We start from the raw sequence: 15,729 nt of genomic DNA on the forward strand, positions 1-15,729 counted from the left end.
AAAAAAAAAAAAAAGAACAATGCTGACATATATGTGGAGAAAAAAGAACCCTCATGCATTGTTGGTGCAAATGCAAACTAGTCTAGCCACTCTGGGAAACAGTATGGAGGTCCCTCAAAAAATTAAAAATAGAACTACCATGTGATGCAGCAATTTCATTAGTGGGTATCTCTTCGAAGAAAATGAAAGCTGTAATTCAAAAAGATATAGGCATCCCTGTGTTCATTGCAGCATTTGTTTGTGAGTCTTTGGACTTGATGGAAGAAGGAAGCTCAAAAGATAGATGATGTTGAGCACCCAGTGATTAAAATAAAAACAGACCAAAAAAGATAGATGATGGCATAGGAGAGTAGAGTCTTTGAAAATGAGACTCTAGAGGGGTCAAAGTTGTTTTTAATGAATGTTATATTTGCCGATACAAATAGAAAAGCAGTGTTGTTCACATTAAATAGAAAAAGTAAGTGTAATTCAACTGAAACATTATTAAATTCTAGTTAGATTATGTTTTCTGTCAAAGAGAGTTTAAGATTTTCCTTACCTTTATAGAAGTAGATACGAAATTTCAAAGACACTATCTGCAAGCTGAAGCTTTGCTCTTGCCATGGTAAGAAAATACCAAAAGAAAATTGTAAATGGCCCAACTTTCACACCATAACACAATATGATTTCACATTATCCCTCTTTACTACCTAAAGCTAACTTTTGTAGCAGTAATAGACGTGCCACCTTGTTGGGTGCCTGGGTGGCTCAGTGGGTTAAAGCCTGTGCCTTCGGCTCAGGTCATGATCCCAGAGTACTGGGATTGAGCCCTGCATCGGACTCTCTGCTCATCAGGGAGCCTGCTTCCTCCTCTCTCTCTCTCTGCCTGCCTCTCTGCCTACTTGTGATCTCTGTCTGTCAAATAAATAAATAAAATCTTTAGACATGCCACATTGTAGAAACCTGCCCTACCTTGCAAATGGATTCAAACAGTAGACCTACTGTGCTGTGGCCAACAGCAAATCTTACCTGTATCTCACAATCCCCTTCTTATTACCCCTGCACCCTCTACTAAAGGAGAAAGAATTAAAGCACTTTCATATCTAGCCTCAGCCAGTTTGTCAATTTGACTATTTATGAATGAGTTCCAAGGAATTGACTAGTATATAAATGTGACATAGATACCTTAAGCATTTAGGAGAGTTGTACATTTTTTCTCCCCCTTAAATGGGATTGCCCTGGCAATGGCTAATTGCTAACAATATCCTTTATATTTTCTAAACTGTGATTTTTCTAAGTCTGAAACATTTTAATATAAATTAACACTCCAATTAGCCAGTTTACTTGAATATATTCAGTCACCCATAATATTGGAAATTTCCTATTTGCTATAAGAGTGTTTATATATTTGGCTAAGAACCTGGTTCCAATAAGCATCCAATTTAAAAAAATGTTTATAAGGAAAAGTAATAATTTAATTTTTTAAAATCACATTTCATAAAAGAGTACCATAGTCCAAGATTTATATAATAAACACTCTGTGAGTTTTAAAATCTATGAGAAGCTGATACCACACAACCAAATTGGAGAGTCTTAAATGATCACTCTTCCATATTTTCAGGTACACACACAGATGTATACATACATATTCACACAGAATAAGACTTAGAGCAACAAAATTTTGCCTGACTCAGGTGAAATTATCAAGTTTTATAATCTTGCCTGGGGGAAAAACTTTGTTTTATCTTTTTAACTACTTCTGTAAGCAAGATTATATATACAGTAGCAAGGTTTGGTACATTTTTTGATGTAGCAAACCAGTCACATAAACATTCAAATCTGTGTTAAGATTTTTCCCTATAGCATAGGTGTCACTCTGGGAAATACAAATCCCACATGCTTCTACAGAAATGTCAGGAATTTCTTCCTGAAATGTCAGGAATTGCTGGTCAAAATTCTCCATACTTTAGCCATGTGGGATTGTGTTTTTGATTTAATAGATAATTTTTTGTCTTCCATCTGATGGTCTCCTCTAGCATCCTGAATCTAGGCAAGTTTGTTTTTTTTTTTTTTTTTTCCAAATTGTGGAGACAGAGGGGAAATTAAAAAAAAAAAAAAAAAAAAAAAAGGAAAAATGGTCTTTGTTTCTATCTCCTTACTTTCTTCTATTCCTTAGTTTTATTGTGAAGTATTATTTACATACATAAAAGTGTACAAAATTTAAGTGTACAACTCACTGAATTACCACCAACAATGGAACACCTGTGTAATTACTACCTAGAAAAAGATAGAACATGGCCCCCATTGCCCTGTCTCAACCGTTAATTGTGTATTCCCAAAGGTAACCGCTTACAGGATTACCAGCCCTCCCATTCACATTGCCTGTATTTGAACAGTTATAATACAGTATGCGGTTCTTCTGTTTGTTTTTTACTCAACATTTAGTTTCTGAAATCCATCCATGGTGCTATGCCTAAATGAAATCTGTTTCTTTTCATTTCTGTACAATATTCCATTGTATGAATATAACATAATTTATGCATTCTACTCTCAAAGAATGTCTAGGCTGTTCCCAGTTTGAGGCTATTGTGGATAACGTTGCTATGAAGCTTTCCTATGCTTGTCTTTTGGTACACATATTCCTCTTTGGGGTATATACCTAATAAGTGGAATTGCTGAGTCTTAAGAAAAGCATATAGTAGTTTTCAGAGATGCTGCCGAATTATCAAAATGATTGAATCAATTTACAATCCCACCAACAGTACTCCAGTAACTCCACATCCTTGCCAACAATTGATACTATTTCGTTACCTTAATCATTCTGGTGGTTCTGTTAGTAGTATTCCATTTTTCTTTTAGTTTGTATATCCCTAATAACTAATGAGGTTGCCACATTTTCACCCTTATTTATGTTTGTCTTCTTTTGTGAAGACTCTTGCCAATTTTTCTAATTATTGTCTGTTCTATTCTTACTGATTTATAGAAGTTTTTTTGGTTAGATATGTGTATGGCAAAGATCTTCTATTGTGACTTACCTACACTCTTTTAGTGATATCTTTTGAACTACAGAGTATTACTGTAGTCAAATCTATCGATCTTTTGTACTCTGTTTAAGAAATCTTTTGCTACCATATATCTTATGGATATACTAAAAACATTCTTATATTATTTTCTAGAGGTTTTACTGTTTATATATCTATATATAAGCTATTTAGTATTGATTTCTGTGCATGTTGTAAATTAGGAGACAAGTTTTACTATGTTTTACATGTATATCCAAGTTGACCTAGTAGTACTTTCTGAAAAGACCTCCCTTTCTCTATATATTGCCTTGCCAGCTGGGCATAAATCAAGTGTCTATGCATACATGGATAATTTTCATTGATATGGTCTATCCTTGCATAAATGCCACGCTGTCTTAATTACTGTATACAGCTATAGTCAGCTAGACCATCTGACTTCAGCTAACTAGTCAGCTTTTTCTTCTTCTTGATCATTGTCTTGGCTATTTTTATTCTTTTGCAATTTCATATAAATTTTATATTCAGCATTTTAGTCTCTCTCTCTTTCTGTCTCTCTCACAAAAAGAACCTGAAAGTTTTGGATTGACAGTTCTATAAATCTATAGATCAACTTGAAAAGACTTTTTATATCTTCATAATATGGAGTCTTTGGATCAATAAACATGATATATCCATCCATTTATTTAATATTATTTCAGTCAAGAAAGTTAATAGAGTTTCATGTAGAGAGCTTTTACATCTTTATTCCTAGTTATTTGATATTTCCAATGCTATTGCAAATGGCATATATTTTTAATTCCATATTTTAAGATTTTCTTGCAGTATAATTTGAATATTGAGTCTGTACCATAGTAAACTGACAACTAACATTAACAATAGTAATTTACTCTATATTATCTCAGCTTTTCTACATAAATATTCCTACTAGCCCCAATCCACAACTTCTATTTCATTTTTACCCAATTCTTTTTTTTTTTTAATTTTTTATTTTTTATAAACATATATTTTTATCCCCAGGGGTACAGGTCTGTGAATCACCAGGTTTACACACTCCACAGCACTCACCAAAGCACATACCCTCCCCAATGTCCATAATCCCACCCCCTTCTCCCAAACCCCCTCCCCCCGGCACCCCTCAGTTTGTTTTGTGAGATTAATTCTTAAGTTTATTTTCTTTTTTTTATTGTTGTTGCCATTTGGCTGTTGCACTACACTTTGTACCTTCAATGGAATACAAATGGTAACAACTTGTAGCCTTTAACAGAGTCTCTAAAAAATAATTATTTGGGGGTGCCTGGGTGGCTCAATTGGTTAAGCATTTGCCTTCTGCTTGGGTCATGATCCCAGGGTTTTGGGATCAAGTTCCACATCAGACTCCTTGCTCAGCAAGGAGCTTCTTTCTCCCTCTACCTCTGCCCCCCTGCTTGTGCTCTCTCTGGCTCTTTTTCTCTCTCTCAAATAAATAAAATTTTTAAATATATATATTTATTTATTTTATTAATAAGAATGATGTTTGCTACAGGTTTTCTGAAAAGTCTCTTTGCAAAACTAAGAACAATCTTTTTATTTCTAGTTGGCTGGATTATTTCTAGGTTTGTTTAAAAAGAAAAACTGATACTAAATTTTATCTGTGCCTTTTCTGCATCTACCAAAATGATTATAGGATTTCTCTACTTTATAGTGCTGATGCAGTGAATTCCAATGACCTTTTTTTATTGAAAAATATTTGACATACATCACTGTGTAAGTTTAAAGCATACAGCAGGATGTACTGATTCACACATATTGTGAAATGATTATCACAATAATCATATAGATACAGGAAAAAGGACATCCTTGTGATGATATCTTTTAAGATGGACTCTCAACTTCTTTTTTTGTTATGATTCATTAGTATTTTCTGTAGCTATGTTGTATATTTTATCTCTAGTACTTATTTATTTTGTAAGTGGAAGTTAGTACATTTGAACAAGTTCTTCTAATTCCCCCTCCTATCATCCTGTGCCTCTGGTCCCCACAAATCTGATGTAGTTTTATATGAGGGGTGTGTGTGTTGTTGTTGTTGTTGTTTCTACATTCCACATGTAAGTAAGATCATATAATATTTGTCTTTCTCTATTTCACTTATTTCACTTAGCATAATGCCTTCAGATTCCACCCAAGTTGTCACAAGTGGTAGGATTTCCTCATTTTTCATGGATAAACAATATTCCATTGTAGGTATTTTATATAGAAAGAGCACAAGTCTCTTATCCATCTATCCATTAGTGGACACTTAAGAGTTTTTCCATGTTTTGACTATTCTAAATAACACTGCTGTGAACATAGGGGTAAAGATATTTTTTCAATATATTCAGGGAATATATTCCCTGAAATGGTATTGTTGGATCTTATGACAATTTTGTTTTTAATTATCTGAGGAATCTCCATACTGTTTTCCATAGTGGCTGCACCAATTTGCAATTCCCTCAACAGTACAGGAGGGTTTTTTTCCCTCCACATCCTTACAGTATCTGTTATCTCTTATCTTTTTGATGATGTTATCTCTTATCTTTTTGATGATGGCCAATCTAACAAGCATGGGGTAATTACCTCACTGCAATTTTTTTTAATTTTTTATTTTTTATAAACATATATTTTTATCCCCAGGGGTACAGGTCTGTGAATCACCAGGTTTACACACTTCACAGCACTCACCAAAGCACATCCCCTCTCCAATCCCTTTCTCCCAAACCCCCTCCCCCCAGCAACCCTCAGTTTGTTTTGTGAGATTAAGAGTCACTTATGGTTTGTCTCCCTCCCGATCCCATCTTGTTTCATTTATTCTTCTCCTACCCCCTTAAGCCCCCATGTTGCATCACCACTTCCTCATATCAGGGAGATCATATGATAGTTGTCTTTCTCTGCTTGACTTATTTCGCTAAGCATGATACTCTCTAGTTCCATACATGTTGTCGCAAATGGCAAGATTTCATTTCTTTTGATGGCTGCATAGTATTCCATTGTGTATATATACCACATCTTCTTGATCCATTCATCTGTTGATGGACATCTAGGTTCTTTCCATATTTTGGCTATTGTGGACATTGCTGCTATAAACATTCGGGTGCACGTGCCCCTTTGGATCACTACGTTTGTATCTTTAGGGTAAATACCCAATAGTGCATGAAAAAGTGCTCCATATAACTCGGCATCAGGGAAATACAAATCAAAACCACAATGAGATATCACCTCACACCAGTCAGAATGGCTAAAATAAACAAGTGACGAAATGACAGATGCTGGCGAGGATGCGGAGAAACGGCAACCCTCCCACACTGTTGGTGGGAATGCAAGCTGGTGCAGCCACTCTGGAAAACAGCATGGAGGTTCCTCAAAATGTTGAAAATAGAACTGCCCTATGACCCAGCAATTGCAATTTTCATTTTCATTCCCCTAATGACTAGTGATGTTGAGCATCTTTTCAGTTAGGTCCTTTCCCCAGTTATTATTTAGGTTATTTTTATTTTTTGCTATCAAGTTATATGAGATCTTTATATATTTTTATAAGAACCCTTATCAGATGTTTGGTTTGCAATTTTTTTTCCATTTTGTATGTTTCACTTTATTCATAGTTGATTTTGCTGTGTAGAAGCTTTTAAGTTTCATGTAGTCCCACTTGTTTACTTTTGACTTTGTTGCTTGTGCTTTAGGTGTCATATCTAAAAATTAGCAAGACCCATGTCAAGGAACTTTATTTCTAAGTTTTCTTCTAGGAGCTTCATGGTTTTACATATTACATTTAAGTCTTTAACCCATTCATAGTGAATTTTTATGAGTGGTGTTAAGATATAGTCATTTCATTCTTTTACATGTGAATATCCAATTATTCTAGCACCACTTATTGAAAAGAATTTTTTTTCCACTGAGTGTTTTTGATCCCTTTTCAGATATTAATTGATTGTGGGGCACCTGGAGGGCTCAGTGGGTTAAGATTCTGCCTTTGGCTTATGTCATTATCTCAGGGTCCTAGGATTGAACCCTGTATTGGGCTCTCTGCTGAGCAGGGAGCATGCTTCCCACTCCCCCCACCCCCTCCCCACCTGCCTACTTGTGATCTCTCTCTGTGTGTCAAATAAATAAAATCTTTTTTAAAAAGTAGTTGATTGTACGTACATAGGTTGATTTCTGGTCTCTCAGTTCTGTTCATTGTTCTATATGTCGGTTTTTATGCCAAAACAGTACCATACTGTTTGAATGACTATGGCTTTATAGTACAGCTTGAAATCAGAAAGTATGATGCCTCCTGCTTTGTTCTTCTTTCTCAAGATTGCTTTGGCTATTTGGGGTCTTTTGTGGTTCCATATCAATTTTAAATGTATTTTTTTCTACTTCTTTAAAAAATACCATTGGGCAGGGTATGTGCTTTGGTGAGTGCTGTGAAGTGTGTAAACCTGGTGATTCACAGACCTGTACCCCTGGGGATAAAAATATATGTTTATAAAAAATACCATTGGAATCTTGCTAGGAATTGCATTGACTCTATAGAGGGGTTTTCATATTATTGACATTTTAACGGTCTTAATTCTAATCCATGAACATAGGATACCTTTCCATTTCTTTGTGTCTTCTTTGGTTTCTTTCATCAATGTCTTTTAGTTTCCAGAGTACAGATCTTTCATCTTTTTAGTTAAATTTATTCTTCAGTATTTTACTCTTGTTGAGGATATTGTAAATGAAGTTGCTTTCCTTATTTTTTAGGAAATTTGTTGTTAATGTATAGAAATGCTACTGATTTTCATATTTTAATTTTGTGTCCTGCAACTTTACTGAAGTTATTGATTAGATCTAATAGTTTTGGGTTGAATATTCAGGATTTTCTATATATAAAATTGTGTCATCTGCAAATAGAGAAATTTTTCTTCTTCCTTTCCAATTTTGAAAGCTTTTATTTCTTTACCTGGCCTGATTGCTTTGGTTAGGACTTCTAATATTATGTTGACTGGAAATAATGAGAGTGGTCACCTTTTATTTTGTTCCCAATTTCAACCTTTTACCATTCAGTAGGTTGTTAGCTATAGGCTTGTCATATATGCCCTTTATTATATTGAGATATGTACTTTCTGTGCCTAATGTGTTGAATTTTTACCATAAACAGATGTTGAATTTTATCAAATGCATTTCTGCATCTATTCAGATAATTACATGATTATTTTCTTTCATTCCATTAATGTTTTGTATCACTTTCATTGATTTGCATGTGTTGAACCATTCTTACCATCCAGGGATAAATTCTACTTTTCTTGGTGAATGATTCTTTTTAATGTGCTGCTGTATTTGGTTTACTACAATTTTACTGAGGATTTTTGCATCTGTATTCATCAGGGATATTGGCCTATGGTTTTCCTTTCCAGTAGCATCCTTTCTTGTTTTTGGTGCAAGATAATGCTGGCCTCCTAAAATAAGTTTGAGAGGATTCCCTCCTCTTCTATTTTTTGGAAGAGTTTTAAGATTGGTGTTAATTCTTTAAATGTATGGTAAAATTCACCAGTGAACCAATCGGGCCCTGGGCTCTACTTTGTTGGAAGATATTTTATTATTGACTCAATCTCCTTATTAGTGAATGGTGTATTCAGGCTTTCTATTTCTTCTGATTCAGTCCTGGAAAATTATACACATTTCTAAGCATTTTTCCATTTCTTCTAGATTGTCTAGTTTGTTGGTGAATAGTTGTTCATAGTAGCCTCTTATGATACTGTGAATTTCTCTGGTATCAGTTGTAATGTCTCCTTTTTATTTTTAATTATACTAATTTGGGTTCTTTCTTTTTTTCCCTTGTTTATTCTATTTAAGGGTTTGTCAATTCAGTTTGTCTCTTCAAAGAGTCGACTTTTAGTTTGGTTAGTCTTTTCAATTGTTTTGCTTTTCCACATTTAATTTATTTTGGCTCTAATATTTATTCTTTTCTTCTACTAATTTGGGGCTCAGTTTCTTCTTTTCCTAGTTCCTTATGACATAGAGCTAGGTTGTTTATTTGGGTCCCTCTTGCCTCTTCATGGAGGTGTTTATGGATATTAACTTGCCTCTAAGAATTGCTTTTGTTGTATTCCACAAGCTCTGGTATACTGTATTTCCACTTTCATTTGTGTCAAGAAACCTTTTTTATTTCTTCTTTTATATGTTCTTTAATTCATTGGTTGTTGAAGACAGTATTGCTTAATTTCCGTGTGTTCATGAATTCCCAGGTTTCTTCTTGTTTTGATTTCTAGTTTCATGCCATTGTGGTCATAGACGATATTTGGTATAATTTTAATCTTCCTAAATTTTCTAAGACTGGTTTTGTGTTCTAATATATGCTCTATTGTAGAAAATCTTTTTTGTGCACTGGAAAAGATGTGTAGCTGCTGTTTGGATAAAATGTTCACTTTATTTCTGTTAGGTCTATTTAGTCTACAGTGTTTTTCAAGTTCACTGTTTCCTTATTGATTCTCTGTCTTAATGATCTATCCATTGTTAAGAGAGAGATATTGAAGTCTCTACCTACAACCGTATTAATTTTTATTTCTTTTTAACTCAGTTTCTGCTTTACAGATTTAAATGTTTCAGTGCTGGGCACATAAATATTTGTATTTGTTTTATTTTCTTGATGTGTTGACCCCCCCATCATTACATAATGACCTTTTTGTTTCTTTTTATCATTTTTAGTTTGAAGTCTTTTTTGTCTGAATTTTGTTATTGTTACCAATGTTGCTTGAAATATTCTTTTTTTTTCAGTCTCATTATATGTGTCTTTAATACTAACATAAGCCTCTTTTAGACTGCATATTTCTGGATCTTGATTTTTTTTTTTTTTGTCCATTCATCTATTCTATGTCTTTTACTTGGAAAACTTAATCTATTCACATTTAAATAAATTTTTAATAGGTAATAACTTACTATTTCCATTTTTCTCACTGTTTGCTGAATGTTTTATAGATCTGTTTGTCCATATTTCTTATCCTGCAATCTTTTTATATGTTTTGATGTATTTTGGTATCACTATGCTTTCACTTCTTTATCATGTTCTTTTGTATAATTATTACATGATTTTTCTTTGTGGTTACCAGGAGGTCTTTTAAGCTTATGACACACTATTTTAAACTGATAACAACTTCAATAGAATTTATAAACTTTATACTTTTACCTCCCTTCCCCTTCATACTTTAGGTTTTTTCGGTTACAACTACATTTTTCAGTATTGTGTAAATAATGATAGACTATTTTAGTTTTTTATTATTATTGTAAGTTATTATAGATTATTTTTACTATGTTAGTTTTTTTGACTTTTAGAGTTTTAATTGAATTATATACCACTTGTATCACATTGCAAAATTTAACTATGACTATAAATTTACCATTACATGTGAGATTTACAATATTTTTTTAAGCTTTTTTGGAGGGGTTTTTTTGGTGGGGGGTGTTGGACAGAGAGATAAAGAGAGCACAAGTGGGCAGAGCAGCAGGCAGAGGGAAAGGGAAAAGCAGGCTCTCCCCAAGCAGAAAGCCCTATATGGAGCTGGATCCCAGGACTTTGAGGTCATGACCTGAGCTGAAGGCAGCTGCTTAACCAACTGAACCACCCAGGTGCCCCTTACAATATACTTTTAAGGTTTTATATTGAGAATTTGTGTACTTTCACTTCCACTAGGAAAGCTCTCTTTAGCATTTCTTGTAAAGCAGGTCTATTGGTAATAAATTTCATCAGCCCTCGTTTCTGGAAGTCTTTATTCCCCCATTTCTGAAGGAAAACTTCATTGTATATATAATTTTGGGCTGGCAGTTATTTTCTTTCAATATTTTGAACATGCCACTTCATTTCTTCAAAACACAAATTCAGCTGCATCTCATTAGCTCTTAAAATTTAAGGAATTTTGGTATGCAATATTTTTATTATTGTCAACTTTAAAATATTTTTCTCTTGTGATTTTTCTTTGACCCATGGATTCATACAATTGTAATATTGGTTTCCAAGTAAATGAGTATTTTCTGGTTTTTTCTGTCCCACCTACCTCCATATGGCAAGACCCAAGCTCTAATTATTAAAGTTCTGAAAGCTTTCAAAAGCACTGTTTACCTTCTCAGTCTCTTAGCTTCTTTTTGTTAAAGTGGCATTTATATCTCAAGGGAAAGCAGTTCTAGATACCAGGTCATATTTCTGGGTTATCTTCTTCTCTAGGACCTTGGTTTTCTAATTTTTTAATGCTTCTTTAGTTCTGAAATGCATGAGGTGTATAATTTGTCTAGTTGCTGTCAGTTATTGTTTTGAATTACCAGAATTGGAAGTCAACAGTCCTATTAGTTTTAACACTTGATTTCTAAGTGCAGATATAATTTGGGGGGATTCCATAAGAATATTTGAATTACCCAAGTTGAAGATTTTATGCCATGGATAAATGAAATTCAACAAATATTCTTTCATGTTTGTGATAACAACTCTAAGCAGTGTAAAAACTTTATGTAACTTTATACAACTCAACACCAAAAAAACAAATAAGCCAATTAAAAAAATGGACATAGGACCTGAATAGACCTTTTTCAAAAGGAGATATAGAGATGGCTAAAAGACACGTGAAAATATGCTCAACATCACTGATCATCAGGGAATTTAAATCAAAACCACACTGAGATATCTCATACCAGTCAGAATGGCCAGTATCAAAAAGATAATAACATGTTGGTAAGGATGTGGAGAAAGAGAACTTTTGTGAAGTGTTAGTGGAAATGTAAACTGGTATAGCTGCTCTGGAAAACAATATGGAGGTTCCTCCAAAAATTAAAAATAGAAATATCATATGATCCAGTAATTCTACTACTGGGTATTTACCCAAAGAAAATGAAAACACTAATTCAGATCCAGTAATTGCATTGCTGGGTATTTACCCCCAAAATACTAAAATACTAATTCAAAGGGATGCATGCACCACAATGTTTGTTGTAGCAGTATTTACAATAGCCAAATTATGGGAGCAACCCAACTGTCCATTATGATGATGATGAATGTATAAAGATGTGGCATACACACAAATTTTACATATATATATACACACACACATATGTATATATATAATGAAATATTACTCAGCCATAAAAAAGAATGAAGTCTTGCCATTTACAACAACATGGATGGAGCTAGACAGTATAATGGTAAGTGAAATGTTACTCAGAGAAAAACAGATACCATGTGATTTCACTCATATGTAGAATTTAAAAAACAAAACAAACAACCAAAAGAAAAAAAAAATGAGATAGATAAAACAAGAAACAAACTCTTAACTATACAGAACAAACTGATTGTTACCAGAGGGGTGGTGTGTGGGAAATTGAGTAAAATAGGTAAAGACAATTAATAGTAAACTTATCATGATATGCACTGAGTAATGTATAGAACTGCTGAATCACTGCATTATATGTCTGAAGCTAATATAATACTCTATGTTAACTATACTGGAATTTTTAAAAATTAATTTTAAAAATGTATATGTACCCCTATGTTGATTGCATCATTATTTACAATAGCCAAGATATAGAAACAAGCCAAATATCCATCAGTAGATGAATAGTTAATGAAGATATGATATCAATAAAAAGTAATTATATATATATTATGTTATATAATATATATATAGAGAGAGATACACATATATATAAAATATCTATGATCCTAGAGAAATTAACCAAAAATTATTTTCAATATTATTTATTGAAGTAGAAATCTGAAAAGTTGTATTAAATATAGACATAATAGTATTGATAGCACCTAACCACTGAATAATGAAGCATTGAAAATAAAGTAGCTATCTGTGGTTATAATAAGAGGGTAATTAATTCTAGGGCTGAACAAGAAGGTAGAAGAAGTATCATTGAAATAAGTTTTACTAATTATCATGCTTCTTTTTGGCTGGGTCTTACATAGTATCATAAAAGGGAATTAAATATGAAGTAATAAATATAACCAAAATACAGAAATCCATGCCAATGTTGTTAGGTCAAAAGATTTTTCACTACTTAAAAGCTAATTTGGCATTGACAGTGTAAGACCTCAGATTCTCAATAAATACATGTTGATGTTATTTTATTCTATTTGCTTCTTTCCACAGGTGGAGAGGTCCCATACACAACTCTGGCTACTCGAATGATGATGGGGGCTTGGTGGCTATTTGCACTGATTGTCATCTCATCTTACACAGCAAATCTTGCTGCTTTCCTCACTATTACCCGCATCGAAAGCTCCATCCAGTAAGTAGACAAAGATTTCAGTAGCTACAAGGTTTGAGGAATGTTGAGTAGCCAAAACTATTTAAATAAATAAAAAGTATCTGATAATAAATCTACACCCTTCTTTTGAATAAAAGCTTAATTTTGTGATATGCAAGGATCACTATATTGGTAGAACATTTTTTATAAAGTATAATTCTGGGTATAATTCTAATATTGTTTCCCACATTTTCCTGGAAGAAAAATACATATTCAGTGTTTCAGTTTCCACAAAGTATGACTATGTTTGGGCAATGTTATAAAAAGGGAAGGAAAAGGAGTCATATTAAAATATATATAACAATACCAGTTTCTGTCTTGAGTCTGCTCCATTGTGCACTGAGTAAATAGTTGGTTAGACATTAGATGATTGATAAATGACAGGGAAAGAGAGAGAGAGAGAAGGAGGTAGGGGTGTGAGGGAGAGAGGTAAAAGAATCTCTCAAGAAAGAAAACCACATAATGTAATGTTTTTTCATTACATTATAGCTAATGTCATAGTAACTGTGGTAACTATTACTACTGCTTGTTTAGCTGCAAGTGGTGAGTTACCACCAACTATGGTACACTTACTCAAATCCTAAAAGTTACCGAAGTCAATGCCTCCGTTCATGATGGCCACTTCCACGAGCTCCGAGAGCCCAAAGGCCTGTGATCTAGCACAGCCAGTTCTGCTTCTGTGGGTTCATGCCATACTAGCAGCACCACAGTACAACTTCTGCCTTATAAGAACATAAAGTTCTGTGTATTGTTTCAGAAACATTTTCCTGAAAATGTTTTATTCGTCCAAAAATAAGATAGCATGAATCATCTTAGAATTGAAGAACGTTCACTCTCCACAAAACTGACAATTCAAAATTATGAATAATTAGATTTGTTAAGGAATTCAGTAGGGATTTAATTCATCCTTAAAGGAAAACATCAGAGTTCTTCTTCCCTTTAGAAATGTTGTAAATGAAGTCCATTAATAGCCACAAAACTATTATAACACAATACTAAAAATAAAACCAAGAATGAATGATCTATAAAGAAGTAGGATTTTTTTTTCAATTGCCTGTGGTACAAAATTGAAAACCCCAAATTCAACTAATAATCATAACAGACAGTTAATTATTTCATCCAGTTACTGAAAGTAGATGAAGAAACAGAAGTTTGCAAGATAAATTCTCAAGACCACATAAACAATAGTGTCAGAGCTAGAAATCTAACCCATGTCAATCCAATACCAATCCATATCTTACCCACTGAAATTTTTCCTTATGTAGCATGGTTTTTACAGTTTGTTTGCCTGATCTGCTTCCCTGGGGTTGCAGGCCTCATGGTGTGTGTGTGTGTATACGAACTATTTAATCGTTACCAGCTTTGCCAGCATTAGTTTGTATCTTGACTTTTATGCAATAGCACTGGGATCAGAAGCCTCTATCAAATTTTTACACCCATAAGGTTTCTCTAAAGGTAAAACCTAATGGAAAAAGATCATAATTTCACATGATGTTTCCCACAGGTATAGTTCCACAATCCACAATAACTGAGCCTTCATTTCTTAAAAAATTATTTCTTTCTAATGCCAGCTCACATTATTAAAAGCCAACAGTGGGTATAATAAATCTCCCTTTCTTCTAATCTTATCAGTAGACTAATTTTGAAAGGGGAAAAATCAGAGCCAAAGGAGTTAAGAGAAGTCTGATTCTCTCCACAAACTTAAAGATATCTTCTAATTTCATGCCTCAGCTGCATTGGTAAACATAATTGCAGGCAGTGTTTCTTGGAAACATTTAAAGTTCTATTTGCAACTAATGTCAAACTTTCTTGAAAAATCCAAAGTTTAATTTTTCTTAGAAAAGACAAAACCTACAATACTATCCATGTCATGCTCCTTAATCATTTATATCCATAAGATTTGCTCATCACTAAATGAAACAATGCTTGTCAATGCATCTTTTTCAGTTCATTTTTGCTATGTCATTGGCACACATACCAGGCACATGTTCATTCCCAAAATTCAAAGTTGCTTCTCCAGACCCAGAAGGACAAAGCTAGTAGAGAAAAGTCAGTGAGAGAGAGGGGAAAAGCTGCTACTTTTTTTTTTTTTTTCAGTGTTCCAAAATTCATTGTTTATCCATGACACTCAGTGCTCCATGCAATACGTGCCCTCCATAATATCCACCACCAGGCTCACCAAACCCCCCCTCCCACCTCCCCTCCCAAACCCTCAGTCTGTTTCTCAGAGTCCATAGTCTCTCATGGTTTGTCTCCCCCTCCGATTTCCCCCAACTTACTTCTCCTCTCCATCTCCAGTGTCTTCCATGTTATTCCTTATGCTCCACAAGTAAGTGAAACCATATGATAATTGACTCTCTCTGCTTGACTTATTTCACTTAGCACGATCTCTTCCAGTTCTGTCCATGTTGATACGAAAGTTGGGTATTCATCCTTTCTGATGGAGGCATAATTC

At 33.7% G+C, this 15,729-nt stretch overlaps 1 protein-coding gene across 1 annotated transcript in view; it reads left to right on the top strand.

The window, feature by feature from the left end:
- The window catches only part of GRID2 (glutamate ionotropic receptor delta type subunit 2), a 1,183,642-nt gene that overhangs the window by 929,074 nt on the left and 238,839 nt on the right, over positions 1-15,729 (top strand). Inside the window, exon 12 of the mRNA XM_059414235.1 lies at positions 13,118-13,256. Within this exon, the coding sequence (XP_059270218.1) occupies positions 13,118-13,256 (139 nt within the window). The remainder of the gene's footprint in view (positions 1-13,117; positions 13,257-15,729) is intronic.

Source organism: Mustela nigripes, chromosome 1 (assembly GCF_022355385.1).
Source record: "Mustela nigripes isolate SB6536 chromosome 1, MUSNIG.SB6536, whole genome shotgun sequence".
Lineage (NCBI taxonomy): Eukaryota > Metazoa > Chordata > Mammalia > Carnivora > Mustelidae > Mustela > Mustela nigripes.